The sequence below is a fragment of the Aspergillus fumigatus genome, chromosome 2, assembly GCF_000002655.1.
Source record: "Aspergillus fumigatus Af293 chromosome 2, whole genome shotgun sequence".
In the NCBI taxonomy this organism is placed as follows: Eukaryota; Fungi; Ascomycota; class Eurotiomycetes; order Eurotiales; family Aspergillaceae; genus Aspergillus; species Aspergillus fumigatus.
Window position 1 is genome coordinate 4482562 of NC_007195.1, and position 27125 is coordinate 4509686.

The window sequence follows — 27125 nt, forward strand, 5'->3', positions numbered from 1 at the left end:
CAGTGTGCCCCTTTAAAGGTAGAGCCTCTGAAACTGATCAAACACCTGCGACAATTTATTTGCATGGATCTAGCTTCGGACGTGGGAGTTCGTCATTCCGTCGTTCTCTCGAACCTCAAAATCCAACACTTCGTCGAATTCTCCCCAGCTGCTGTTTCTGTTGCCAGAGAAGTCCGCTACTGTGTGATCGCCATTGTAATTGGGTGGACTACCTCGCGCATCGTCTCCGCGCTGCTGAATCGGAGAGCTCCTTCGGATCAGTGAAGACCAGACCAACAAGCTGGTCTCTTCTTTCTGTCCCTATTTTTGTATATCTCCACAGTTAAGGATCTCGATTCTGTTTTATTCGCATCAGTCGTCTCCCCACTTCCTCAATTCCTATTTCCATTTCTCTAAACACCGCTGTCCCCGCACTCAACATCCCGGATAAACAATTACAATGAGGAGCTTAGCTTCCTTTTCATTCCTCGTCGCTGCTGCTACGGCACAGTCCGTGATAGAAAGCTCTAGCTTTGGTTATGGTCATACGTGCGTGCCCCTCCCACTACGCATATATCACTCTTTTCTAATGGGTTCCTTAGTATATCGCCAGACAGAGATTCCATCCCTGGTTGGCAGGTTGGGGGCGAGGGCCATACACCTCAGATTGTGCGCTTTTTTATGTCCTTTGTTTGACATTTGTCAATTCTGGAAAGCTGACCGGATCTTAGCTTTCCAACAAAGTCATTTTGACTCCCCCTTACCCAGGAAACACGAGAGGTTATGCCTGGTCACAGTCCCCGTAAGCACAACTCCTCCCTCAATTCTCTGCTCACTCCTTCATGTACTGGCAGCTGACCAAGCTACAGCCTATCCCATCCAGAATGGTCAGCTGAGTTTCAGTTTCGAGCCACTGGTGTTGAGAGGGGGGGTGGCAATCTCCAGTTATGGTATGTGAAAGATGGACGTAGCAAGATTGGCTCCTCTAGCATCTACACTGCTGGTCAGTTTGACGGTTTTGCACTTGTCATTGACACACATGGAGGAAGAGTATGCGGGCCTCGTTCTAACCAGCCTTCTGTAACGCTGACTCTGATTTAGGGTGGAAGCATTCGAGGCTTCCTCAATGACGGAACGACTGATTACAAGAGCCATAGAAGCGTTGACAGCTTGGCTTTTGGGCACTGCGACTATGCTTACAGAAACCTCGGCCGTCCCTCTGTCGTGCGCCTGAAGCACACTAATGCCGTTCTTGAAGTCACCGTGGATGATAAGCTTTGCTTCTCAACGAACAAGGTACTTCAAACTCCTCTGCCATCTATTTTGGTGGTCTAACCACGTGCAGGTCGGCCTTCCTACTGGTAACAACTTCGGCATAACGGCAGCCACTCCTGAGAATCCAGACTCCTTCGAGATCTTCAAGTTCGTCGTGCAACCTACCGCTTCCGGAACGAACGCAGCACCTCCTGCTCAGCCGCAAGCCAACCAACAACCGATTGTCAACCAAGGACAGGCTCGTCCAGTGGACCCCCGCTCAGTCAACTCTGACCAACTCGCCGATCTCAGCAGCCGTCTTCAAAGGCTCAATGACGCCACTAACAGCATTGCCCGCGACGCCAGCAGCCAGTCCTCTAAAGCGGAAAATCGCCATGTAGAGCTTCTTCAGAAGATGGCTACCAAGGAGCAGGTGGCCAATCTTGACGCCCGGTTGCAGAAGATCGAGCTGCTGCTGCAGAATATTCAACGTGACCTGGAAGGCAAAGACTACCGCGACCGCTTCAATCAGCTGCACGAGACCCTGAGGTCGTCGCACATGAGCCTAGCTGAGAATCTGCAAAACACAATTCTCAATGGTAAGAATTCGATGCGTATCCCTCCATAGGACGCAGTTTCTCTTCACCAAAAGCATGTGGATTGGGACATCATCAGCTGATCTGCGTTAACAGTCATCACCGCCTCAACCCCTCGCATGGGCTTCTTCATCTGTCTCGTCATCGCGGTACAACTCCTCCTTGCCGGCTCCTACATCATCTACAAACGTCGCCGTGCGAACATGCCCAAGAAATTCCTTTGAGCGTCTCAGTTAACCGAGGTTACGGAGAGCCTGATTTGTCTTCATACTAGACCTTCTGCTCTTCATGATGATATGGCGAAACAAATATGACCTATTTTCTTTGGCTAGTCCCTCTTCGGTTTTCTTGTCAGACTTTCAACTTAGTACTGTGCACGCGGCTGTAAATCTGCAGTTTGGGTTTGATCGAGCCTTGTACGCTTAAGGATGCAATTTCGGGATGTCTTGCATACGAATTTCGTTTCTGCATTTGCTCGACTCCGGATATTCTGTATATTAGCTTAAAGCGGATTTCACGTATTCGGTAGTAACCTGCATGTTCAATTGTGTGCATACAATCGATATACCTGCTTAAATGGAATCGTAAAAGCCTCAATTCATCGGTTCGATCCTAAGATCAAAATCAACGCCATCCATATCGGCAGATTACCGAACATCTAGGAGAAATCTATTGTACATGAGACTCGGGCGCACTGACCCGTTCGACCGATTCCCAGATGAAGGGTGGGGGGTCCAGTGGCCACTGATAAAGCAAGGATCATCACGACGTTAAATACAGTTTGCGCATGGCAAACAGGAGGCTGGCCCAGTATTGGCAGCAGGGCAATCCAGAGGTTACCAGCCAGAAGACTTCAGTGTCTTTCCCATCAACGTTCGCAAATCCCGCCAAGTGGCGGATTCGGACCGGGGGAAACGAGCACCTCAGAAGCTCCAGCCGGATCCTCCGGAAAAACTGTCTGCCAATTGGTCCAGACCCCGGAAACAAGAAAATTGCAGAAATAAAAGAAAGAGGGGAAGAAAGTGCGTGTCTCCAGATAGGGAAACACAGGGACAAGAGTTAAACACGCTCAACAATGAGATGCATGGTATGCTCCAACGCCAGTTGAGGAACCCAAGGACCTTGATGCAAAATAGATATGCATATCACAACGCCCAGAATATGTGAAAAGCCCTTTTTCAAGTCAAGCCAAGAAAGAACAATCACTTAGCGCCTATGTGAATGAAATTAGAAGAGGGATAAAGCCTGAGTCTAAGCAGAAGTTGCCTCGACCGGCTCATCCATATTGGAGCCGTGCTCGATCGCAAAATTTGGAATAGGCGAACTAGCAGCCTCGGAGACCTGGGCAGTAGTAGCTTCAAGCTCAGTCTGAGAACTCAACGCTTGAATACGTCGTTCAATCAGCTGCTGCAGGTTACGCAGAGATTCGATTTCAGTATGTGCTTCGGGGAGATCATTAGGTGCCTGAGCTCGCAGCGCGTCGATGAGGAAAGTAATCCGAGAATTGTCGTCCGCAGGCTCTGTCTGATTCTGAGCGGCGAAAGCAAGAAGATTCTTGGCAGCTTCACGATCGGCTGCTGATCGCGAGTTGTCAATCGCTTCTGCGGCATCCGGCAAGGGACGAGGTTGCTGGGCGGCATAGAATTCGACGGCTCGTGCATGAAGTTCATCGCGCTGCGCTCTAGCTTCTTCGAAGTACTTATCTGCTTGCTGCTTGTTGTACTCAAACTCGGCATTTTCCCTGTCCAGATAGTCAGCCAAGCTCAGAAAGGGATTCTAGTCAAAGGATGACTGACCGTTTGACTTTCGCAAGGAAAGCCGCTTCTACCCCTTTTTCGGAGACGCGGTAAAGGATGCCTCCTCCTACATCTTCTTCATTTTCAATTCGTTCCGATTCCTCTTCGCTGGGAAGAATCTCGATGTCAATCATCCGTGGTCGCGCAGGTCGACGGATCTTTCGCGCGTCATAGGCTCCCTCGTCATTCCAGTGGTAATAATACATCTCATGTTCAACGTGCATCGGACAGCGCCAACGTTTATCGGATTTGTTCTCTTGTTGGGGCGGTTTGGCCATGGGAGGGTCCAAACAATCCATATGCCAATTCAAATGACAAAAGTCACATTGTAGGATAGGTTTGTCTCCGTCGCTTGGGCGGCCGCAGGCGTAACAGATGATGAGATTCCCATCCGAGTCCGTGATCTTGCGTAGGTTTGGATCGTCGTAAAAACCATTGCATACTCCTCGTCCGACTCCGTTGACAAGATTGTAAGAACATTCGGTGTACCTTGTACGATCATTTTTATCTTCAGGTCGAGATCCAGTTTTGACCCCAGCGAAGTGATTTCGGATACTGGCGGGTAGCATAAACTCTTTGTTCGCTAGTCTGTCAAGCTTATCCACCATCTTACGGATGGGCCGTGAGACGGAACATTTGGGACAGAACCAATCTCCCTCCGGAGGATTGGCGGGATCCAAGGGGGGTTCGAGGCATGAAAAGTGGAAGGAGTTCACGCAGCCATCGCAACAGAGCAACTGTCCTCGGCCACCGCATTCCCGACAGAGATCGCTGTTGTCCAATGATCCTTCCCTGCTACAACTCCGTCAGCTTCATTCAGTCTCAACGATGAAAAATGTCAAAAGAGAGGTGCACCTAAAGGTAGGGGTCAGGCGCCGGTTATCCTCGGCACCACTGCTTTCAGCAGACTCTGATTGTTCTCTGCCGTTCAACAAGGGCGCTTCGGGCGCGATCTGAGCTTCATCAATGGATGAGGGTAAAGGCGACAAAGCACCACCAGGCTGCTCATAGGATAGAGTAGATCGAATGCCACTTTCTTCAGGAACAATATCGGGGAGAGGCTGCCGCAGGCGCTGACGTTTGGCACGGATGGCCTCTTCGGAGAACTCCGTATCATCTTCCAACACTCGCTTACGTAGATCACTCGAGGGCAACGCGGACTGGCGAGTCTGTCTCGATTTATCTTTATTGGCTGCTTTTGTGGCATTGACTTTCGCTTGCTTGCCTTTAGAACGCAATTTCGAGCGAGTTGCGTCCGCCGCCACAATGGGGGTCGGCACTGTGGTCGGAGCTGATGTTTGAGCTTCAGGTGACAGAGCAGACGACAACGAAGTAGCAGTGGTGCCAGATTGAGTTCGAGTCATGTCAGGCGGCGCAGCCGCAGGGGAGACATCCGTTGCGTCCTCCTTCCGAATTTCTCGCCAAGCAGCACGGATCAGGTCATGGAAGGCGTTGGCATTACGATCCAGAATCTCCTTCTTGCACATTCCATGAACCACAGACATGACCATCGGATCCTGTGTGGCCTTTGTCCAGAGATTGAAAAGACTTTTGACGACCTTGCTATTATTGGTATCTGAAGCCATTCGCAACGTCTCTTTCACGGCATCCCGGGTTTTCTCTAAATCCAATTTCACCGAATTGCAGACGGGAAGTGCCAGCAACGCGTCAATTTCTTCGTAGGAGCAGGGTTTAGAACCCTCGGAATGAGTTTTGTCTGCCGGCGTCGCGGCTTCTTGCGGCGTCTGCGCATCAATTCTTCCGTTCGGCAAAGCCTGGAGATTTACGTTCTGTGGTGACTGAAGAGCTTCACTCTGCGACAACTTGGGAGTTTCGCTCTGCGACGCTGGGGTTGGCGGGTTCAGCGATGCTGGGGTTTCTTCATTCTGAGACATAGGCTCATCGTTCTGCGACATATCGTTTTGCAACGCGAGGAGTTCTTTAGCCAACGACGTGATTGGTTTGGAGGGTTTCGTGGGCTTCAGGCCTGCTTTGCGCAGGTCCGCAGCGGTTGGCATAGAACCGAGAGGACGCATAGTTGCCAAAATGGGATTCGCCGCGTTCGAGACTGCTGACCATGGCGTATCCGCATAACTCGGTGCAGGGCTCCTCAAAGGAGGTTCAACCCAGGCCGGCGGATCTCCAGGAAATTTCATATTAGGGCCCAAGGTCGCTGCACTTTTTGATATATCCTCCGCGTTGTTGGCCAGGCTGTCTTGAGGAGGCTCGGTAGCGACTCGAGCGTTCCGGCCCGTCCGTCGACGTTTTGACGGTCTTGCAGGTTCAGTAAATGACGAGGATCGTTTACTGGTTACAGGCGCATCTAGCGGAGTTGACTGGCGCGAATTGTTGGACGGGGGACGAGATGCTGAGCGGAGAGTCGGAGGCATTATTGTACCGCAGGGCTTGAAAGCTGCGGCGCCTGACAATCAGAGTTAGTTCGCGAGGACATACAAGAACCGCATACCAATGGATAATGTATGCAAACTTACTGATCGACTATGGCCCGAGACAAACAGCAAGCGTGCCCAGCGTTGCTGTTTGGGATCGTGGCCAGCCCGCGCGCTGTCAGCGGGTTGATGGAAGGGAAGATTGGGGAGTTGAAAGCGACGGGAGTTTTCGAGGGCCCAAGTTCCCCAATCAGACCTCCTAAGGGGCGTTCGCCGCTACAACCACGAAATATGCCACACCAAAACCTAAGCTTTTCAAAGTTAGATTCAGTAGATTCAGATATTCCAATAGGTTTCCAATCATGAAATCTCAGCTTCTTGATTCCGAGGGAACTTGCTTACCTGATAATGCTTCACGTTTCACTGATTTCCCTGTCCAGGGACGCCAATAGATCGCTCAGGCAGATAAGTCAAGGTAAAAGATAAGATGCTTTCTCGTCTAAAAAAAAAGCCCACTACTAGGGTCACTTTAACCGTTCGGCTAAGCCAGTATGAGTCTGTCAAGCAGATACCTTTGGTGTGGTCAGCAGGGCATCCCAGGAACTGTGTAGTGGAGAAGAGTGTGTGATGGAATATGAGACAAGACACTCTTGATAGGCTTTAGAAACAGTATGTATCTCAGTGCTTCCAAAGCTGACAGCCTCGTGAGAAGAATGGTAATGGCAAGAAAGGGTCAATTTGCGGGTTGATGATGGAAAAGAAAGAGATGAGAGGGATCAAAAAGGAGCGTCCTTTGGGCGCAACGAGAGCTTGCTGCTTTCTCGTTTCAGAAGGACATAGAACACTATAGGTTTTACCACAGTGCTACAATGATAGTTTGAAAGAAGCAAAGTGGCCAACAGAGTGCGAGGAAAGGGGAGCAACACAGAGGAAGTGAAAGTGGCAACCACTGATGAGACATTGGAGAACTTACGGAAACAAACTCGATCTTGTACCTGTTAATCAATAGATAGACAGCGAGGTTGAATCAGTGAAATATGTCCTGAAGCAGAGCTTCGTAGTCAAATCAACGAGGGCGACTGTTGACTGACAAAGAGGACAGAGATGATTAAGAGCAAGCTTATCCACCTTGGGATGGTGCAGCTTTCTCTCTCTCGACTTCCCGAATCCAGACAGCAAAGCCAAGTTGGTCAGAAATCAAATGGTATGTAGAAAATGGAAAATAAGAGAGGAAGAAAGTGGGCGAGAGATGAAGAGACAGGGAGATGTGCGAGCAAAAAGGTGGAGAAAAAAAAGAGGACTCTCGCCTCACTGCTAGAAGCAACAGGCTCCTGAGAAATGTGTTACCTAAGGAAGTTCCCTAAGGCAGACACTTGGAGTGAGAGACACGACTCGTGAGTCCTTTGATGTTTCCGAGTGAGGTAGGTGAGAGAAGAGGTCAGATGATAGAGATAGTATGGTCCGTATGTCGAACAAAGTTGTTGATGAAAAGATTCGATCCTCAAGCAGTCTGGCAATCCAAAGGGCATCCAGATAGAGAACAAGTGGATGAGGAAAGATATAGAAAATTTGGAGGAGAGGTTGTTGGAAGAAAGTGCTGAGGCCCAAGCGATCTCGAGACAGTGAATGTTGAGAACGCGAGAGGTGGGGAGAAGCGCGAAACCACCGTCACTCACTGCCAAATCAAGGAAGGCAGTAAAGGCACCCTGATACCCAAGCTGTTTGTCACAGCAGAGACAATGTGAATATTCTCTCTTAGGGTACGTGGGGAATTGGATAATGGGACAGGAGAACGGGAATGGGGATGGAGGAAGGATTCGAAGAGACAGAAGAGCGGCACATCCAAGAACACTGGCCCACCCACTGCCAACCACCCTTTCAGCAGCAAAAGAGCTCGACAAACAGGGCGTGCAACGAATCATTCACCTAGCTACTAGAGAGACATCCCTGGCTCATGTACAAAATTGAATTACAGTATCTGGGGTACATTGGACGTTTGCCTCGGCGAGGAGACAGTTGATCTGAACGCCTTTGTCCTGACTCTTGAGGCTACGGAATACTTAAAGTAAATATCTTTCATGCAAGGATCAATATCTGAGTGTCACTACCGAATAGATATCTTCTTGGAGTGTAAAAGAGAGAGCAGCCCTGCCTGGAGACGAAATGTATGAGGAAGATTGCAGCTGTCAGCAGAGGTGGCAACTGCCCATGGAGCGGTTTCGAGTATAGACGATGAGGCTGTAGGGTAGTTCATGGTCTATCTATACACTCAGAGACCTCGTACTGTGGCCTGCAATGAGAAGCCTGACCTCGGCTCCTTGAATGGCCCATTCCAAAGATCATCAGCTTCGTAACCTTGCACATGGGTAAAGCCAGGGCGAAGGATCACCCCACACCATCACCGAGCACCTACTCACTTTTACGATAGTCGGAGCGCCATAAGGTAAACCTCATGCGCAGGATTGCAAGGAGAGACAGGAACTGCCATGTCGAGGGTCTTGCCGGAATCTCCGGAACACACCGGCTACAAGAGACAAAAGACTTTGAAAACTGAGGCGCAATGACGGTTCCTTCATCTGATATATACCCAGCTCATGTATTGTTTTTCTCATTTTTATTTTCAATCGATTACGGACAGAAATTGTAAAAGAGCCTGATGGGCAACTTTGATCTCACGTTGCTGCTCTGTATCCATATCTGGCCGGGCTACTGGCCCAAAACATCCCACTGGCCAGTTTATTCCCCAGGCTCCTTTTCGACTGTCACGTTGAGGCACTCTTCATGCCTCCTGCGTAGTCCTCCCTTTTGAGGCCGGCAGAAAGGGAGAATTCGGTTGTAAGAGGATGCGACTAGGAGTTCAGAAATCGGATCTTGATTTGTCTATTCCTCATCCTTGGAATCCTTAGTAGGCTTCTTCTTCTTCTTGTTCTTATTGCCAGTGTTTCTGGCCAAAGGACGCTCCAGAATCTTCAGGATCTCCTCATCCTCGATCTTCTTGTCCGTCTGGAACTTGGACAGATCAGGAGGGTTAGGCGCGGCCAATCTGGTGATACCGTTCTTCGTGATGGCTATTAATCCTCGTTAGCGAAAGCGGGAATATTCCGTTGAACAAGTGATGAACATACCAATGGTGGTCAACAGACGGGAAACAGGAGCGTTATCGGCATCACCAGCGGGCTCATACTGTCTCAAGACACCGCCACGGACACACTCCACAACACCGACCTTGGCAGACTTCTCGTCCTCCAGCTGTCGCAAACTGAAGGGGAATGTGCCAAATTTCTTGACGATCTCGGACAGAGTCTGTCTGGAGCTGGGTCTCTTAAGGATGTAGGTGGTAGTGGTACGGCGATGCAAGGTAGCGCGGTGAGGAAGGGTCTTGACCTTTCCGGAACCAAGGGAGAGACCAACTTCAACACCCCAGACTTCGCCAACGTCGGGAACACCCTCACCCTTCACGCCAGAGCCGGGGGCAAGGATGATCTTCTTCCCACCTTCAATTTCGTTGCGCTCAAACAACCAACTGGTAGTGTTCTCAACGACATTACAGTCATAAGCCTTGGCTACCTTTTCGATGAGGGCGGAGATCTGGCTCTGGGTAGGGGGCTTCTCGGCAGCGGCCTTTTTCTTCTCCTCCTCGGTACCGCTAGCCAGAAGACCTGGGGGCACCATGAGTCTCAGCAGAAGCTCGTTTGCGTAGTGGGTAGCGTGGATGAGGTCAGCCTCGCGACCAGTCACAACATCCTTGGGCGACTCCTTGTCGGCAACGACAACCATGTCGCAAACAATGGTACCAAATCCATCGATCTGAGCACCGAGTTGGATCTTGACGATCTCGCCGGCCTTGAGGGTGGTCTCAGCCTCTTGAGCGTCCGACACCAGGGGGGTGTACGGCGTCACATAGGAGCTTGGGGACACAGTTGTCGGGTGGCCGATACCTTTTGTTGTTAAGAACAATACGTCATCAACATACGCAGGTCTCGATGCGGGAAATCTGGCGATCATGGTGGTGACATACCCTTAGTGATCTTCTTGCCCTTGTAGACCTTGGTGAGCTCTTCCTCGAGGAGCTCATCGCCCTTCTGGCAAATTTCAACGATCTTGGCGCCCTCCGAGCACAATGCTGCAAACCAGTATTAGGCATCGAACAATTTTCTGATACAACAGCTCCGTCAGACACACCTGTAACGGCCTCAAGAACTTTGTGGGAAATCTGCGCTGCAGTCTTGTACTTGGTCAATGTGTCGGGGTTGTTGAGGGTGTAGTCTAGAATTGACCAGAAGCAATGCAAGAGTCAGCCATTGCGAGTGAAAAAATACAGGTAAATCCAGTAGGTCACTAGGGACTCGGCATGGTGGTCACTATCGATTGCTAGAGCCATATAGCTGCTAGTTCGACCTCCTCGACTCCATCCACTTTGCGCGATGATGAGGGCGGTGGTGCATCCACACAATCCTCGAAGCTTTGCAAAATGGGCGCAAAAAGAGGGGTCAAAATATCAACGGTTAACACCTACCAACCTCTGGAGCCTGGTTCTCAGCCATTGTGAAGTATATGTTATGTCCTCGCACTGACGCGAGGGCTAGTGACAAGCAAAGAAGTTCTTAGATAAAACACTCGTCTCAGTACACTATGGGAGTTGCAAGAAGAGGAGGAGAAGAGGAATTAGGCTACTTTTGAGCTGGTAACTTTCAATTGAGTCGTGTGCACTACGCATCGGTCATTACAGGCTGGCGGGGCATTTTCTTCGTTTTCCCTTTCGTTGGTTACGTCGTTGAAGTAGGGCTTGTGGGCGGTGGATGATGCAGATTTGGCCTACTTGGGTTTAGTTTCGTCAAAATGGGGTAATTCGGTATGCACAGTACGGTAAACTATTTTTGTCACCTGAGAAAGCTGACAAGAGCTTGAGTAGCTTTAGGTCCTTGCAATTCCAGAGATGTTGATATTGATACCTACCTTAGCTATTGTAAGTAGGTGGCTCGATGAAGGACATTACAAAGGAAATGCGATCATATACTGTGTGATTGATACCATGCTTCCATCATTCACTCTGGAGTAACTGGCAATTGATGTGCATAGCATGATTGCCCTTCTGGAATATATACGTCATAGCTCATCAGGGTCGGCGCCAGCGTACGATAGCATAGAGGTATCCAACTAATCTTGAAGGCTCGCCAGTGATCTGCAAGAGGTAGAGCTCAGAGAGTAAAATGTGATGCCGAATCTGTGAACTATGCTTGTTCATACACAGAAATGGAGCTTCTTTTTTTCCATTTCTACAGGGTCCCCTTCCTATTTAGAGGCTTTCCCATGGGTTTTACCATACAACCAGCTCCTCTTGATGGACACACCGTGGAGCTTTAGTCACAGACAATCCTGTAGTTACTCACAATTGTACTACTTTTGATAAGGAGCTTTAGATACATACACCAGTAGAATATATCTCGTGTTCTCGTCAGCGAGAAAGCAATTAGAACAAAGCATTTGATGAACCAATAAACTGGGTTGAAGTCAAGAGGGCCGTGTACAAGACAAGTGTAAGGAAGACACAGGACACATGATTTTGAAGACATTGCGTTGCGTGTCTAAATGCCCAAACAATGCCTTGCGTGGAGGCATCCAAATGAGGAGCAATACATCTCTTTGGCCAATCATAGCCTCCTGTGTCAAGATTCTCCTCATCAGCTTCCATCCCACCCTCATCCAGTTTCGGACTATTCCTCTAACTGCTTATAGGGATCATCAGGGTGCAATTGTACAAGTCTACCGACACGGTTTAAACCTTCCATCATGAAGACAACTACCGAACTTCCACTGCGTATACTAACACACAATATCCGCTATGCAACCAGTTCCCCATTCAAGGGTGAGCTGCCCTGGAACGATCGCAAGCAGCCTCTCTTAAATGAACTGCTCTTCAATACGCGCAATCAGGATGCATTCATCTGCTTACAAGAAGTGCTCCATAATCAACTGGTCGATGTTCTATCCGGACTGAAACAACCTCCTTCTACTATTCCCAAAAGCGCCTCCGAGACACAACAATGGGAATACATCGGAGTCGGTCGAGACGACGGGCACAAAGCAGGAGAGTACTCGCCCATCTTCTATCAACCGTCTGTTTGGCAGCTGTGTCATTGGGAAAGTGTCTGGTTGTCGGAAACGCCGAACAAACCATCCAAAGGCTGGGATGCGGCGTCTATAAGGATTCTGGTAAGACACTAGGCGTGTGACGAAATCCTCTTCATTAAGTTGACGCCAAACTAGACCATCGGTGTCTTCACACACAACATAACTCGCCATACCGTCCTTGTGATGAATACACATCTAGACGACCAGGGATCTCAGTCACGCTTCGAGGCTGCCAAAATCATCCTTCAGAAGATCGATGAATACCGAAGCGGCAAATTTGGGACACTTATCGCAGGGGTATTCCTCGCAGGTGATTTTAATAGTCAAGAGACGCAAGAAGCCTATAATGTCTTGACAGGGTCGGAATCCTCCTTGGTCGACACAGCAAAGGTTGTGGAACCTAGCCAGCACTACGGCAATTATTATACATGGACAGGGTTCGGATATGAGGGAGAGGATCCCACGCGCATTGATTATATTTTAATCGGACCTGGGAAGAACAAACTTGGGTCCTGGATAGTCAACGGATACGCCGTGTTAGCGAACCGATTCGATTCTGGCGTGTTTCTGTCAGACCACAGGGCCGTTGTCGCAGACATCACCTTGTACAACTGAGCTGGATTCGCTTGCCTTGCTATTTTCAAACGCTAGAAATAAAAGTCACCAAGAAGTTCTGAGGTCTGTAGGCTGGACATGGTCCAATAGTGATCAATGGTGATATCGTTCCGCGATTAAGCTTTGCTCATGCCATGGACATAAGCTTATGTGTATTTAACCAGAACATGTGATGCCCGTGCAGACCATGGGCATCCATGGACGGGTAGATCGCGTTCAAGATCCTGGATTAATGCTTTGTGATTCTCACAGTAACCTTGGAAGCAATTTATTACTGAGAATGAGATAGTGTATCATGTTGAGCATAGTCGTACGATGGCTAACCTTTAATGGCATGGTACAATCACATGATTGCTACAAATAGCCTAGTATGTGGGGCAGTATTATTACCATACATAACCGCAAGTATGTAAGGCAGTTTTTCAAGATCCATACTGTAACATTTGTAACTAAGTTCGTGATATCTCTGGAGAAAAGGAACTAGAATGATGCGTGATAGCTTCAGGATGCTCCAAATAGGTTGTACAAAAGTTTCTCTTGTAGAACGGTCTCTACCATAGCTGCTTGCTGGTGCCCGGACGTTCCTCCCCCTACCCTCTCTGGTCCTCCATGGCGGGAACGGACAACTTGTAACGCCCTTTCTGCCCGCCCAGGTTTCTGCAGGCTTTTTTCCCTCTGCCTCTCGTGTCTGTTCTTTCTTCTCCTCTTTTCCTCCCCCTATTTCCCCGTCATAGCGCGAAACAGAGGACTCAGAGAACAGCCGGCGAGAAGAAAGAACCCCACGCAAGGAAAGACGAATCAGTCGACCAACTTTCCGGGGCCAGGTATAAGCAAAAAGCAAACCAGATTGCTGAGATTCATCAATACTTGCCCGTTCCTCGGTGCACCATCAGCTGATTAGCCGCCTTCTTCCGAGCGCTCATTATTCTCACTTTCTCGCGGCAAAGCGCAAGACCCAGAACCGGCACGCAGACCCATCCATTACCTCGTCCTGCCCTGGAACCCTCTGTCCGGCGTATTTACGCCTGGTGGTAGCTTCGTGTCATTATTTTACTTTTGTTTTAATAATCCTTTAATTTACCTCTTTGGAGTTCCTTGGTATGTTTTTCCCTAACCCCAGTATTTGCGCGCTTGCTTCCCTCCTGCGCTTTCGCGACTATTTTTCGACCGGATAGTCATCGCCCATTGATTACGTGGGTGACGGCTCTGATTGTGGCGATTCTTGGCTTTCCTCAGGACATGTGGCTGTATCTGTTGAATGGGGCGCATTCGCGTCTCTGTTCGATGCATTGTCGCGTCTTGAATAACCCCACGCTCGTGTATTCTGCCTGAATTGCCCATATTGACATGCCTTTTCTGTTGCAGGTTCCTTCTAAGGATGCTGTTGTAGGCCACATTGGTTCTTGGGTTGCCGCCATCGTCTTTCGGTGTCTGATTGGAATGTTACCTCGTCTTGCGATTGATACTCGTGTTTCCTGTTTCTGCACGACGAACTGCAACTATTAGACGAAATCTCCGGCCATGCCTCTCCCCGATCAATCGCAGCCTGGACAATTCCTTGGCGACTTCCAGGCTGATGGAGTTCATAATGACCTGAGCGCGCCAAGCGCCAGCGCTGGGAGCGAAGGAAACAGTACGACCGTCTCCTCAACAGAACAAGGAGCAAATGGGTTGGATGCCATAGCCGAAGGGAAACAGAATGCGAAAGCTGTACTTGCAGCTTCGGGTGTCTCTCTACCCTCAGCGGAAGCTGGTCATAGCGCCTTGAACGGCAAGACGTCGCCCAACTCTCAGTTGAGCAACGCCAACGGTTCAGCAACGAGTAGAAAGCGATCTCGCGACGGTTCTGTTATTCGCACTTCTTCTACAGAAGACCTACCCGTCCGCGTACGTGAAACTCCCGCGGACAGAATACTTCTCGAACAGTATGTCGAACGAGAGTTCCGCCACTCAGCATTGACAGCATGGCACAATCCCAGTCAGGAGTTGCTTCAACAAAAGCGCGCAGAGCGAGACTACTATCTGGCCTTACGCCGCGATACCCATGGGAATCCGGCCGCCTTATACGGCGTTGGATATGAAGGATTTGGAAATGCCAGGACTGATCTGCGCAATCAGCATCCGCAGTTGTTATACCCCTCTCATCGGCGGCGACCGGGAAATAGAAAGACCAGGGAGTTGCGAGTTGCGCGGAAGGACATGAAAATACAGAGTGAGCAGGTGGAGGATCTGGTCCCTATTCGCTTAGACATCGACTGGGAGAAGATCAAGATTCGAGATACCTTTACGTGGAACCTCCACGACCGAGTCGTTTCTCCCGATTTGTTTGCTGAGAAGTTGGTGGAAGATTTGGGCCTTCCGCTCGAGACATGCACTCCTCTTGTACGGATGATTTCTCGCAGCATTCAAGAGCAACTCGCGGATTATTATCCCCAAATATATATGGAGGAGGATGCGCTCGATCCCAATCTACCCTACAGCGCTTATAAGAACGATGAAATGCGCATTCTTATCAAGCTGAACATTACCATCGGACAACATACCCTCATTGATCAGTTTGAGTGGGACATCAATGATCCCTTTAACTCTCCCGAAGAATTTGCTGCCCGTATGACCAATGACCTCTCTCTCTCCGGTGAATTCACGACTGCAATCGCGCATTCGATACGTGAGCAGTCGCAACTCTTCACGAAATCACTTTACATCCTCTCCCATCCGTTTGATGGTCGCCCAATCGACGATCCTGACCTCAAGGCTGCATTCTTACCCTCCCCACTAACATCTTCTTTCCGACCCTTCCAAGCTGCCAAGGAATTCACGCCATATCTATATGAGCTGAACGAAGCGGAGCTCGAGCGCACTGAAGTGTCCATATCCAGAGACCAACGTCGGCAGAAACGCTCCGTCAACCGCCGCGGTGGCCCGGCTCTGCCAGATCTGAAAGATCGTCAGCGCACCATTCGTACAATGCTTGTATCCTCCGTCATACCCAATACTGCAGCATCAATCGAAGAGAGTAATGTGTTCAAACGGTCCGGGTCGAGTCGACACAGACGCGCTGCAGTTGGCCAGCGGGATGGTGGTGAGGAGTCCGATGAGTCGGATAGCGACGAGTCATCGATGACGGGCTCTCCGGCTATCGGCCCCCATCTAGCCCAAGGAACAGCCCGCACAAGAGGCATGAGAGGAGCCGCAAGCGCAGCTCACGCCGCTCTCCGGGCGAGTCTGGCTCATTCTGCCACCCCCGAACCTCATCACGAGCCTCGGGTCTCCGCTAGAAGACGAGATTACCGGGAAGAGAGCATAGAAGAGCAAGAGAAGCTCATTGTGAAATTAAAGATCTCTCCTGAGAAATTTCGCCAATTCCTCGCCAACAGGCCACAGTCATTACCTAACGCTTCGGTTTCTACCTCCACGCCAGCCGCCCAACCAGTATCTCAGACCGGCACACCTCAAGTACGGACACCAACGCCGAGTAGCATGGCTCCGCCATCGCAGCCCAAACCCCAAGTTCAAGTACCGAATACTGCTGGCCATCTTCCTCAGCGGCCTGTACAACAGCTTGGGGCTGTTGATGCTACACACCCCCCTCAGCCAGGCGTTCCCGGGGTAGGTACCTCCTTTCTTCTCACCCTTTTGTACTCTGTTTCTTTTCTGGCTCTGTCCAGATGCCCATGTCTACAGTTCATTTGCGTTTGCTGACATCAGTATTGCTAGCCTCCTCCCCCAGCCTGGCTATCAGCAGGTCTTGCCCGTTTGAACCGGTCACATCCAAACGACTCGTTTGAAGGTGTGATGCGCTACACGGCAGTGGATACAGAGACTATGTTACCAGTCGCAAACGCCAATAGCCAGCCGGGCCACCGACTGAAGTACCAGTATCTTCCTCGGATTCGCTGTCACGATTGTCCAGGTAAATTGTATACTCCCGGACCAGGAATGACGGTCGACAACTTTGAGGTTCATTTGAGGAATCGACAACATAAAGAGCGCGTAGAGGAGAGGCTCGCAAAGGCAGCTGCTAACGGTGGCTCCTCATAACGAGTACATGGTCAAGTGGTGTTTTACCTTTCGCATCAATGTATACTTCTTCTTTCTCTGTGGAGTCTTGGGGACCCTTTGTTATTTGGTGTACGTGTCTTTGAGCGAATGATAAAGGGTAATCAACATCTCTATACTCATGGATTGCATGACTACATATTTAACGGGCTGTATACTTGGTGTATGTATCTGCTGGCCCTCTTTCTGTGTGAGTTATGGGAAAGTCACGAATTCGGAAACCTAGGGGAATCTCACAGCTATCGCACCCTGGTTTCATGATATCCAAAGTCCAGCTTGCGTACCATAAGCATGCACGTCATGTGCAACAGTGGCCATATCGCTTGATGCGAGTTGTATGTTCATGTGCCAGTGGTGCGTATGTCAGATTCGACCCTTGGATACGCCCACTGTAGAGCACAGTAGAAGTGTTGCGACCTCACCAACATGAGGAAGAGTACCACTTGATGCTACACCAATGTACGACAACACACATATTTTCAAAGTACAAAACCAGAGCCATCGTCCTGGCGGTAATAGGAGCTGTGTCTGTAATTATTGTAGAAGATGAGAACCCAGACCGACGCTTGGCTTATTGGCTACTTAAGCGAAACCTTATTCCCGTCGTGGCATCTATGGCTCAGTGGTAGAGCGTTCCACTCGTAATGGAAAGGTCCATGGTTCAATCCCGTGTAGATGCAGTGATTTTTTTTTTTTTTTTTTCTGTGGCCCATCCTATAGTTTCTTTTGCGATATATTCTCTCAGGCTTTTTCTATTCCTTAGTAACTATGACGTGTAATTCACATGTTATTTAGTGCGGCTGTCATCTATGTAATTGATAACATACAACGATTATGTCTTGTATCAATCAAGCCATGTACAGTGTATGTTAAATGTATCATTCTTCTCTGCAAGAGGTTGGTCGGCATGACCGTCCTTTCCAACATTCAGCCCCATGCGAAAATCGAACTGGATAGCTCAAAGTCCTACATGGATCTATTTCTGCCAACACCCTTCCGTATTGCTGGGGACAATTCCTAAAAAAAAGGCAAGGAATTTGACCGGCTTCATTACAGCAATCGTGTCCGTCAAACCCTGCGAAGTCTCCCCATAGCCCCCGACAGTTGGTGCCGAAGCTTGCAACGATTCCTTACCATTGTCTGCAAAACTGGCCTCCCTCCTTGATCAATGTGCGAACATATCGGGGCATTCATTGTGCGAACCCTCCAGCCTGTAGCTCTCGAACTCAGTGAGATTGAGTCTAGGAGCACAAAGCGATATCCCTTGTTGCTGAAGGAGCTGTGGTTGCCGACATTGTAGTCCCGGGTGAATTGCTCGAGGGTCGCCACATTACTGATATCGTGAGTTCCGAGGAGAAGATGGACGCGCTTCTTGAATTGGGGAGTAAAGCCTGGACTTGATAGTCGTGTCTGCGTGTTGCTTGAGCCTAGATTCTGGGAGGGCCACCTCGATGTTATGTATCTAGAAGGGTAGAAACTGCCCTGTCGTTGGTCAAATCACCTACGGCAATGCAAGAGTCGAAATTCTCGGTGCTGACTTGCTGGGCAGCCAAAACCATACGGTAAGTATCATTTTGCCATCCATCGAGGCCAAACCCAATATGGAGATCGCCGAGTTGGCAGAAACGAAAGGGCTTGTTCTAACCAGCAGAAACTTTTGATATGTCAGCTTTGTACAATGGGAGGAACTGAATTGTATAAATGATGTTGATACACACTGGAAGGTGCACAGCGCACAAGACTGCCAAGGAGGCCGACAAATGATCTTCGCATCTTGAGTCGGCAATTGACGTTTAGTATCGAGTCTATCTTTGGTAAAAGAAATACTACCGAAGAAAGTCGACCGTTGCTACGTTGGGATAGGTAGTGCAGTCCTGCGAATAGGAATGCTCGCCTACAGTGCGCGAACTTATGTCCTGAACAACCCCTAACAACTCCTAGGAACAATTTCTTAACTCTACTTGCACGTATACAGTGGTGTACCAGCAGGTTGGCTCTGGTAGTGCACGTGGAGAGGACGGATTGGCACTTTATGCCAGGATGTGGATCTTGTAGGATTTTGAAGTATATAGGGGTAGATTCAAGTCTCTAGATCTGACCACTGCACTCTGTAGAAGATTCCTTATAGGGCCGTGCTACACTATACTTTGGCGAACAGATCACAGCTTGTCCTGACAACGCTGACTTGTCAATCCCGCTTTTCATTTTGGCGTTTAGGCTCGCAGCAAACTTTACGCCAGACATTCCAGGCCATATCATCTGACTACCAAAGTACATGGACAATCACATCAGGCACAGCAACCACACCTCCATCTAGATACCATTCTGAAGGATAGCGTGCGTTCGGGACAAATCATCTAATGGAGTGACTATAACCTAGTAGCCACCTTACCTGCTGCTACATCGGACAGGCTAAGGCTGCGGCCTGCAGTCAATGGGTTAAGACGAGGATGTTCGTCTTTTGCACAGGCCCTCCAAAGCATTGTGGAGTGACCGTCGAGATATCAGTTAATCACGTTAATCACGTATACATGCTTCTCATTTAATACGCCTTGCCCACGGTGACAACCCAGGATGCACATGCACTTCTATGGGAACCATACATTCAGTCACCACCACGCGGCGGCAACAAAACCTACACCAGCTTCAGGTATAACTCATCAATTATGATGGTCAGGCTAGATTTAGAGTCTACGGGTCTTATTAAAAGATGGGACCAGCCACTACGGCAAGAAGGCTACTCAAATGACACTCGACATGATCAACAACAACATGAACAACGACAATCCAGGCCTGCATTTACAGCAAAGACGGCATGATAGATCTTTCCATGGTTCTCTATGTGTCTCTCAGGTGGGATGACGTCGCTGCAAAGACGAGAGTAAGAGACCGCGCAGTACGAGTCCATCGTAGGTTACAGATAATATTTCAGTCTGAAGAAGCTTCCTTTTAGTGGACCGAATTGAACGCAAAATTGAGAATTCTAGAAGAGATCGGCTTAAGGTAGTCACTGGTGGTCAAGACAGCTCGTTAGGCGAGCTGGCTTGCGACATTTTCAAGTTCTTGTGGGACCCTGTTCAGCAGTCCCCAGCACGGGGGGATTTCATACAGCACCTCCTGCTGGGGCAATGGACTTATGACCCACCTAACAGAGGCAATGGGACAGCGTAGTCCGTCTCAAAAGGTCTATATACAAAGGGCATTACAAGAATAGCATGGAAACAAGGCAGTTTGCACATTGGTCAGGAAGAGAAACAATTTAGGAGTTAACCAACTTGTATCCACCCATCATAGTCATACTCCTTTTGTATGTCATCAACACAAGGATGGCCATGAAGAAATCCTAAGTCACGAGATGAATACCTCAACGGAAAGACACAGAGACGCTCTTTGCTAGCAACCATGCGCTAGATTTGTTTCCCAAAGGGCACCGTTTCCCATCCCTCGGATGTATGAGTCGGAAGCTTCGAACACCACATGAATTGCTCCTGCCTAACATATTGCTGGTTGTAACGCTCATAGGTTCTGCCTTGCTTGTTCCGATCTGCATCACCGTAAAAGTTCTTTTCTATATCGGCCTTCACAGCGGGCATGGCCGTGTTATTATACCAAGAGGTCTGTGCTGTGTGGTCTTGCTTCCGCACCGGAGTGTAAACAGCAGAGTGGTATGTGTTGTCTGTACCGCTTTGCCCGGCCGTGTCTGTCCAAGGGCACATGTAGGTGTATCGATAGTAGAAGTAGCCACCGGGTTTGTGAGACATGTTTGCTTTTTGATTGTATGTTGGAAATCTATATGAGAGGTGATGATTTGGAGAGTGGATTTCACAAGATGCGGCAGCGAGAAGGCAAGCTGGGGGATTTGGTTAAGATATAGATGCTTAGCTGCCCATTTGGATCTCTCATATATGCAACTAGCCTGTGTCATGCCATGCACTGTGGCATCAATCAGGTGCTTAGTACCCAAAACTTCAGGTAGGCTGTGAAATGGCTGTGCTTTAGTCCCATGTTCTAACAGCCTATACAAGCAGCAAACAAATGAAAAAGCTCAGCAACCACCACTGGCACCACACCCACAGAGAATGCTACCCCCGTAGTCCTTACTACGCGCGGTTGCGTTTGGGCCCTCAATTCCAATCATAGCGCTGTTTCTCTCCTTGGCCGTGCAAGGCTAGCCAGTTGATATGGTTCTTTGGACTAGGGTGCCTTGCAAATACGGAAAGGGACATGAAGGCTGTGTATGTACTGGTACCACGTTTATCAATTAGCAGGGATGATGAAGCACCAGATGAGGATAATGCTACTAGCCTACTCGGCCTCACAGAGATGATAACAGCAATCTCTGGGGCCAAGGGATGGCACTAATAGCGGCAGAATTCAAACGCAAACAAAGAAAAGCGCATGGAAACTTGAGACTCGCGTCGAAGTTGGGGTTCTCGGACGCCAAAAGCTATCGCAGTTGTAGGCTGCACACTCCATATTCCACATTCAGTCCCACCGATTGATGGGTCGAATGAAGCTGTGGAAATATCTGGTCATTGGCGTCTGTGCGTTGCTGTCTCAAACGTAGAAATTCATCATCGTCGTGTGGAGATCCTCTTGGGGAAATGGTCATCTTTTTGTTCCATAAACTCAGCTTTCCTTGAGAGCCTTTTCTATCCTGAGCCAGAGGCCGGGAGTGCCCAGAAGGAATACAATACGACCAACCTGTAAGAACGGTGTCTGTATCATTGATGCATGAATAATCACATCTTATATTCCGCCTTAAGTACATCACATCAATATTTTAGCAACTGCTTCAGATAAAGGCAGGTTAATAGGCAATGAAAATGGGTATACACATTTCGATGCAACTCCAGTGTAAAGGAAATGCAACAAAGAAAGGTAATAAGACGACTCATTCTTAGTCAAGCACCAGGTGCACATTGGTCACAGTCATTCCATCAAGGAATGATGAGAGAGAAAAGAAAAGACAGGTCGCAAATAACCGGAGTCATATACATCTCGACGCGAGGAAGAGATACCGAATCCATCCACTCCGAGTTCCACTCATACATTGACTGTCGAACAATCTTTAGCCTCTTCGAGAGGATCTTCTCGTGGGCAAGGTAGCCGTCTTCTCACTGCGTTTGTTCTTCGCCTCGGGCTTTTCCTTTTCTGACTTCGCGACGGCTGGTTCTGAGGAATCCTCGGGATCCTCTAGTTCTTCCGCTTCACTCAACTGCTCTTCGCTATCTGAATCATCGTCGACTTTTTCTTCGGCGGCGTCACTGCCATTCTCGCTTTCAGCGTCATCTGCGTTATCCTCTTGCTCGTCGTTCTCTTGTCCCCATTCATCCACTTCCATGTCATCCTCATCGCTGTCTTTGTCCACATAACTGACCCTCTTCGACGTTCCGCGGCTGCTGCGTCTCCGAGCAGATGTTGTCACTTCTGCAGGGGCACCTTCCTCATCAGAAGACCACCCGTCCTCACCCTTCTTCTTTTTCTTGGGTGTTTTTGAGGTTGTACCAGCAGAGGATCTGCGGGGCCGTGATGTCTTCTCTTTCTCCTTTCTTGCTTTCTTGGCCGAGCCATTGTTACCGTTCATCTCGGCCGCCTCTGGTTTTCTCTTCTTGACTTGCGCGCTACTCGTCGATCCGTTCTTTGCTTTCATGACAGCCCGAACAAGACGATCGAGAAGGTCTTCAGCGTCTTCAGGAAGGAAGTTCTTTTCGGCCACCTCCTGAGCTTCTTCGTGGCTGTTCATCCGAGCAAAAATCGAGCTTGGCACTCCGACCTTGCCAGGGTAAGTCTGGAGAATGCTGGCAGCGCCAGTGCCCCCGCCAAATCTGCGCTGCTGGGAGTAGATGTCCGCAAAGCGACGAATTGTTGCTTGTGCCAAGTCCGAAAGCGTGTGGAGACGCGTGCTGATTTCGTCTGATTTGGTAATGCCATCCCGCGTTTGCTTCACCCGCTGTGCGACGTGGAATATCAACGACAAGTTGTGCTCATTCGCAACGGCCGTGAGATAAAAGAGGATATAGCGCGCAAAATCAGTCAGGTCGCGAACCTGTGTCGCTTCGTCCAGGTCGGCAGACGGGTAATCTGGGTGGTATGCGAGGAGAGAGAGAAGACGAGAAAAGATCGACTCCATGATAGTCTCCTTCTGGCCACTGCTCTGAACCTGCTGTGAGAAGAATGCCGCACGAGACCGCAGCCAGGTAAGGGTACTGTCCTTCAAGCTAACATTCGGCTCGAACGCAAGGAGGCAGGGGACAATGTACCAGCGGTAGCTCAGATGTGACCTTTGCACAAGTCTCTTCTTGAGCTGGGATATAAAGCCGCTTCTCACGGGTAACATGGGATCCTGAGCCACTAGGGCGATCGCATTGAAGTCCAGCGGTCTAAGCAGTTGGTCGCATAGACTGATCGTTGCGCACAGCTTGACAAGCGACTTGGCCGCCAGGAGGCGAAGGCGTGATTTCTGCGCTGCGGGTGTGTCCTTCTTCTTCGACAACTCGCCCTCGTTTGCCACGAGTTTATTCAATGTTTCGAATACAGGTACGGCGTGAGCACGGAAATCGTCGTCGCCGTCTGACCCTTTTTTGGCTCGTAGCCGATTGACAATGATCTTGAGAGCCCATTCCTTAGCAGCCGTTTCCTCGTCCACAGTATCTGACCAGGAGTACCCGGCATCGGGCTCAGGAGAGCGATTTGTTAAAAGAATCTGATTGACAGCGATTGAAATAATGGCGTCACTTTCTTCATCCGCTTCGGATGGAGCCAGAAGATTCAGCTGCGACAATGTTGCCAGTTTCGTCAGGAAACGATCGGATCCGTATTTCCACTTCGAAACACATGCTTGGATCAAATCCTTCGCGTACATTTCCTTTTTATCAGCGACCGCCATGAGGATTGAAACGGCATGTTTGGCAGCTCGAGGGGATGGGCTGTGAAGAGCATAACTTCTAAGAGCCTGTAAGAATTTACGCTCTTTGGGGAGTTTATCGGCAAGTTTTCGTGCAAACCCGGAGCAGGCCTTGAGGATCTCTTCGGTCCCGCCGGCAGCGGTAGTTGTCGCCTTGGGAGCCTGCGACTCAAGGTCTTTGCACATTTCCTGAACTTGAGCTTCCAACACTTCTGGGTTCTTAGAAGAAATCTCCCGTAGAATCTCGTGCGCGGGGTTGGCGAGACCATGCTCGTCTGTCCGAGAGAGCTCCATGATCGCCGGCGTATGACTTCGGTTAAATATCAGAGAACTGCTGCGGTACAGCAATGGAGTGAACGTTTCGAGCAGTGACGAATTGTTGGAACTCTGAATGCGTCTCGCCAGTTCTCTGATGGCCTTGACGACGGTGCGATAATCACTGGTAACGTTCATCGCAAAGCGAATAAGCTGGTAGTTACGACGATCGTGCACCTTGGCGAACTTCCACAGATCCGCAGATGCTCGCGACGAGTCTGGGAAGGTTTTGGAGAGCGAATCGATAACTCGAGATAGTTTAGTCTTGATTTGATCCTCATTCTCCTCCACGACTCCTCCCTATATTCACCATTAGCATCTCGACCAACTGTGAGGATTCTTCCATCACTTACATTGTACTCCTCGCACGCCTTCAGGTAGAAGTTCACAAAGTTTCTGACAGAGATTTGCCGACCTTGCATCGCGTAGAAGACCTTCTTGGCCTTGTCGTCTAGTCCCGCAAGTAGAGTGAGAATGCGACGAACACGTATCTTGTCAATATCGGCATCACTGTCGGCCTCGGCACTTTGTGATTCTTTTTGTTTCTGGGATTGACTGGAACTGCTCCGCGATAGTTTGGGCTTGATCGGAGGATAATTGAGGGGAAGGAGAATTTCGAAGAGCACACGATCAATTAAGATATGGATCTCAGGATCATTGGTATAGTAAGCATCGAAGATCTTTGACGGCCCATCCTTGAGTAGGGAGACCACTTGTTCGTTCCCGTGCTCGATGTCGCCCGCTGCAACGGCCCAGATTCGCGCCAACGTCTTCGTCGCATGGTCTCGTACCTGGGACTTTCGATCTTTGACCCGCTCTGCAAGGACGGCAAGCAACGAATCTGAGGTTGAAAATCCGCCACCCAATCCGAGTTTGCTCACAACATCCGATAGACCGAACATTCCGACTGCATCAACTGCCGCCAGTCTGACTTTCTCATCAGCATCCCGAAGCATTGATGTCAAGTTCTCGATGAGAGTCTGCTGCTCGTTCTCACTGAGACCAGAGCCACCTGCAGATGTGAGTAGAATGCGGCCTATGACAGTCACCCAGGCAGCTCTAACGGAAGCGGATTTGTCAAAGCGCCGGCTGAGAAAGCTTTCATATGTGGAGCTGTGTGCCTGCGAGAATGGCTTCGGGGATAAAGGCTTGACAAGCACGTTGGGCTGAGGGATCGTCTGCGCATACTCTGCCAAGGTTACCGGTGGAAAACCTGCAGGATCCATGGGCGGAGGTGGAGGTGGACCGGCAACTCCAATACCAGCAGTGAGATCACCTATCGTCTGCGTGGCCAGCAGACGTAATGATACTGATTCAGCGGACAATTCAGCCTCTAGTTGGGGAACCACGTTCTGCAGCACATCGGGGCAGGCCCGCCAGAGCTCCCGGATAAGACGGTGAGCTTTACTCAACTCCTTGACATCCTCACCCTCTTCGTCAGACTCATCAAGGTTCGGTTTGCGATGATGTTTCGAGGACCCGTTTGTGGCCCCAGAGCCAGAAGCGTCGATGATCACATTGTTAAAGTATTGACTGATATGACTCGTCATCCTCTCTGGACACGCTTGACATATGGCCTTGGCCATGTTATATGCTGGCGGGTAGTCCTTGAGCAGGAGTGTGCCCTGTTTTGAGTCCACGAGCGTATCTGCCTTCCTGCTTCTCTTGTTCAGGGGTTCTAGCACGCGGGGGTCAACGCGCAGAAACTGCGCCACGATGATGTCTACCACGTCGGGTGCGAGGACTGGCGACTCATCAATCACAGTCACCAAGAGACGAGTCATGTCGAATTCCACATTCTTGGCGATTTCCTCCCCGGTCGAGGCCTTGGAAGAACCGGAAACGATGTCGAAACAAGTGGTGAAGAGCGGAATGATCAATGAGTCCGGCTGATCCAAATCGGTCATAAGCACAATGCTCTTCACCTCCGCCAGGGAGTTGAGAACGTAGATGTGTTGAGCATTATAGGTATTGGATGGATCCCCAAGAGCCGGGATGATGGAGGTCACGAAGCAAGTGAAAATGTCCTAGTGATCATAATCGTTAGATCAAAACCTAAAACATCTAGAGAACATCTGCATATCCAACGCACCTTGAGCTGATTCGCCGTAAACGGCGCGTCAGGCGCGCAAAGACGCAAGACATCAACAATGCAGCAAGCCGTCCAAGCTCGAACTCCTTTATCCTTATGGACTAGCAGATTCGCCGTCGACAATTCTTGCGAGACCTTTCGCAGAGATTCCTTATCAATCTCCTCCTGTTCCAGTTTGCGAAGCTCCTGCGCGAGCGTCTGTAGACGTTGAAGCAAATCGGCGATGGGGATGGCCCTCCCCACGCGCCAGGAAAGCGGCTGATTGAATTGAAGACTGCGAAGGCCTCCGGACGTCTCCTCGGGCTCCACGACCTCCGTGACGGTGGAGGGACCTTGACGAGTGCGCGCAGGCATCGTGGACGAAGCGCGGGGAAGCCGGGGAGGGATCAGGGCGTAAGCTTCTAGCACACCATGCGCTGGAATGCGGAGAGATCAAGGTTGACAAACAGATGCAATGAACAAGAATCCAATCCCCGAGTAAGTAAAATAGGCGACGGAGAATAGATACAAAAGAGATGGTGGGCGACAGACTTGGACGGAGAGGACAAACAGACGAATCTTGAGACCCGTCTGTCCGTTTCGAAAGATCGCCGGCGGTTTCAACTGTCACCGCCCTGAAGACGCCGCCCGGGACGCGTCGCTCAATAATAATAGCGTGTTTTTGCTTTGCCTTTTTCTTCTTTTGTGGAGCTCTCTATTTTGGCGAAGTCACAGTAGTAAGTCGGTATCAAAATCACGAATGTTGACGTTCCAATATTGATGACATTGATATTTGATTCGCTTACAGCCTATGGGTTGATCCTGATAAGATCTCACCGTTGCCTGTTTTAGCTGCTTCTGCTAGCCACTTTTGTACATGAATTCTCTACGGACTACTTGACGTGGTCTACTCTTTAACAATGTCTGAGGTCACGTTGATTATAGTTATATGACTTGGAACCGATGTCTATATCCGAGTGCTCGTGATCGCTGAAATGTATCATGTATCAT

General features: G+C 49.6%; 6 protein-coding genes and 1 non-coding gene across 7 annotated transcripts; 4 read left to right on the forward strand and 3 right to left on the reverse strand.

Moving 5' to 3' along the window:
* Positions 1 to 7: 7 nt before the first annotated feature.
* Positions 8 to 2053, forward strand: AFUA_2G16800 (uncharacterized protein; the record flags this gene model as incomplete). The annotated part of the gene is made up of 7 exons (XM_077804242.1): positions 8 to 528; positions 582 to 648; positions 711 to 781; positions 849 to 1029; positions 1081 to 1275; positions 1325 to 1832; positions 1926 to 2053. Exons 1-7 carry the CDS (start codon positions 440 to 442, stop codon positions 2051 to 2053), a joined length of 1239 nt encoding a protein of 412 aa, XP_077660402.1. The 5' UTR covers positions 8 to 439.
* A 1027-nt stretch (positions 2054 to 3080) lies between these two features.
* AFUA_2G16810 (putative PHD finger domain protein) lies at positions 3081 to 7830 on the reverse strand (the record flags this gene model as incomplete). The annotated part of the gene is made up of 6 exons (XM_750925.2): positions 6989 to 7830; positions 6418 to 6587; positions 6118 to 6326; positions 4481 to 6047; positions 3626 to 4420; positions 3081 to 3570 (listed from the first exon to the last, which is right to left on the reverse strand). Exons 4-6 carry the CDS (start codon positions 6013 to 6015, stop codon positions 3081 to 3083), a joined length of 2820 nt encoding a protein of 939 aa, XP_756018.1. The 5' UTR covers positions 6016 to 6047; positions 6118 to 6326; positions 6418 to 6587; positions 6989 to 7830.
* A 208-nt stretch (positions 7831 to 8038) lies between these two features.
* AFUA_2G16820 (curved DNA-binding protein (42 kDa protein)) lies at positions 8039 to 10762 on the reverse strand. Its single transcript, XM_750926.2, has 5 exons — positions 10532 to 10762; positions 10198 to 10281; positions 10034 to 10138; positions 9141 to 9953; positions 8039 to 9083 (listed from the first exon to the last, which is right to left on the reverse strand). Exons 1-5 carry the CDS (start codon positions 10557 to 10559, stop codon positions 8896 to 8898), a joined length of 1218 nt encoding a protein of 405 aa, XP_756019.2. The 5' UTR covers positions 10560 to 10762; the 3' UTR covers positions 8039 to 8895.
* A 1043-nt stretch (positions 10763 to 11805) lies between these two features.
* Positions 11806 to 13025, forward strand: AFUA_2G16830 (endonuclease/exonuclease/phosphatase family protein; the record flags this gene model as incomplete). The annotated part of the gene is made up of 2 exons (XM_750927.2): positions 11806 to 12228; positions 12283 to 13025. 2 exons carry the CDS (start codon positions 11806 to 11808, stop codon positions 12760 to 12762), a joined length of 903 nt encoding a protein of 300 aa, XP_756020.1. The 3' UTR covers positions 12763 to 13025.
* A 155-nt stretch (positions 13026 to 13180) lies between these two features.
* AFUA_2G16840 (SWI/SNF chromatin-remodeling complex subunit SNF5) lies at positions 13181 to 17314 on the forward strand. The gene is made up of 3 exons (XM_750928.2): positions 13181 to 13860; positions 14128 to 16371; positions 16480 to 17314. The coding sequence occupies exons 2-3, from the start codon at positions 14284 to 14286 to the stop codon at positions 16801 to 16803; spliced, it is 2412 nt and encodes an 803-aa protein (XP_756021.1). The 5' UTR covers positions 13181 to 13860; positions 14128 to 14283; the 3' UTR covers positions 16804 to 17314.
* A 115-nt stretch (positions 17315 to 17429) lies between these two features.
* On the forward strand, positions 17430 to 17501 carry tT(CGU)1. The gene has a single exon. It is a non-coding gene (tRNA).
* A 4391-nt stretch (positions 17502 to 21892) lies between these two features.
* On the reverse strand, positions 21893 to 26489 carry AFUA_2G16850 (sister chromatid cohesion factor PDS5; the record flags this gene model as incomplete). The annotated part of the gene is made up of 3 exons (XM_750929.1): positions 21893 to 24343; positions 24397 to 26070; positions 26136 to 26489. The coding sequence occupies 3 exons, from the start codon at positions 26487 to 26489 to the stop codon at positions 21893 to 21895; spliced, it is 4479 nt and encodes a 1492-aa protein (XP_756022.1).
* Between the last annotated feature and the right edge of the window lie 636 nt (positions 26490 to 27125).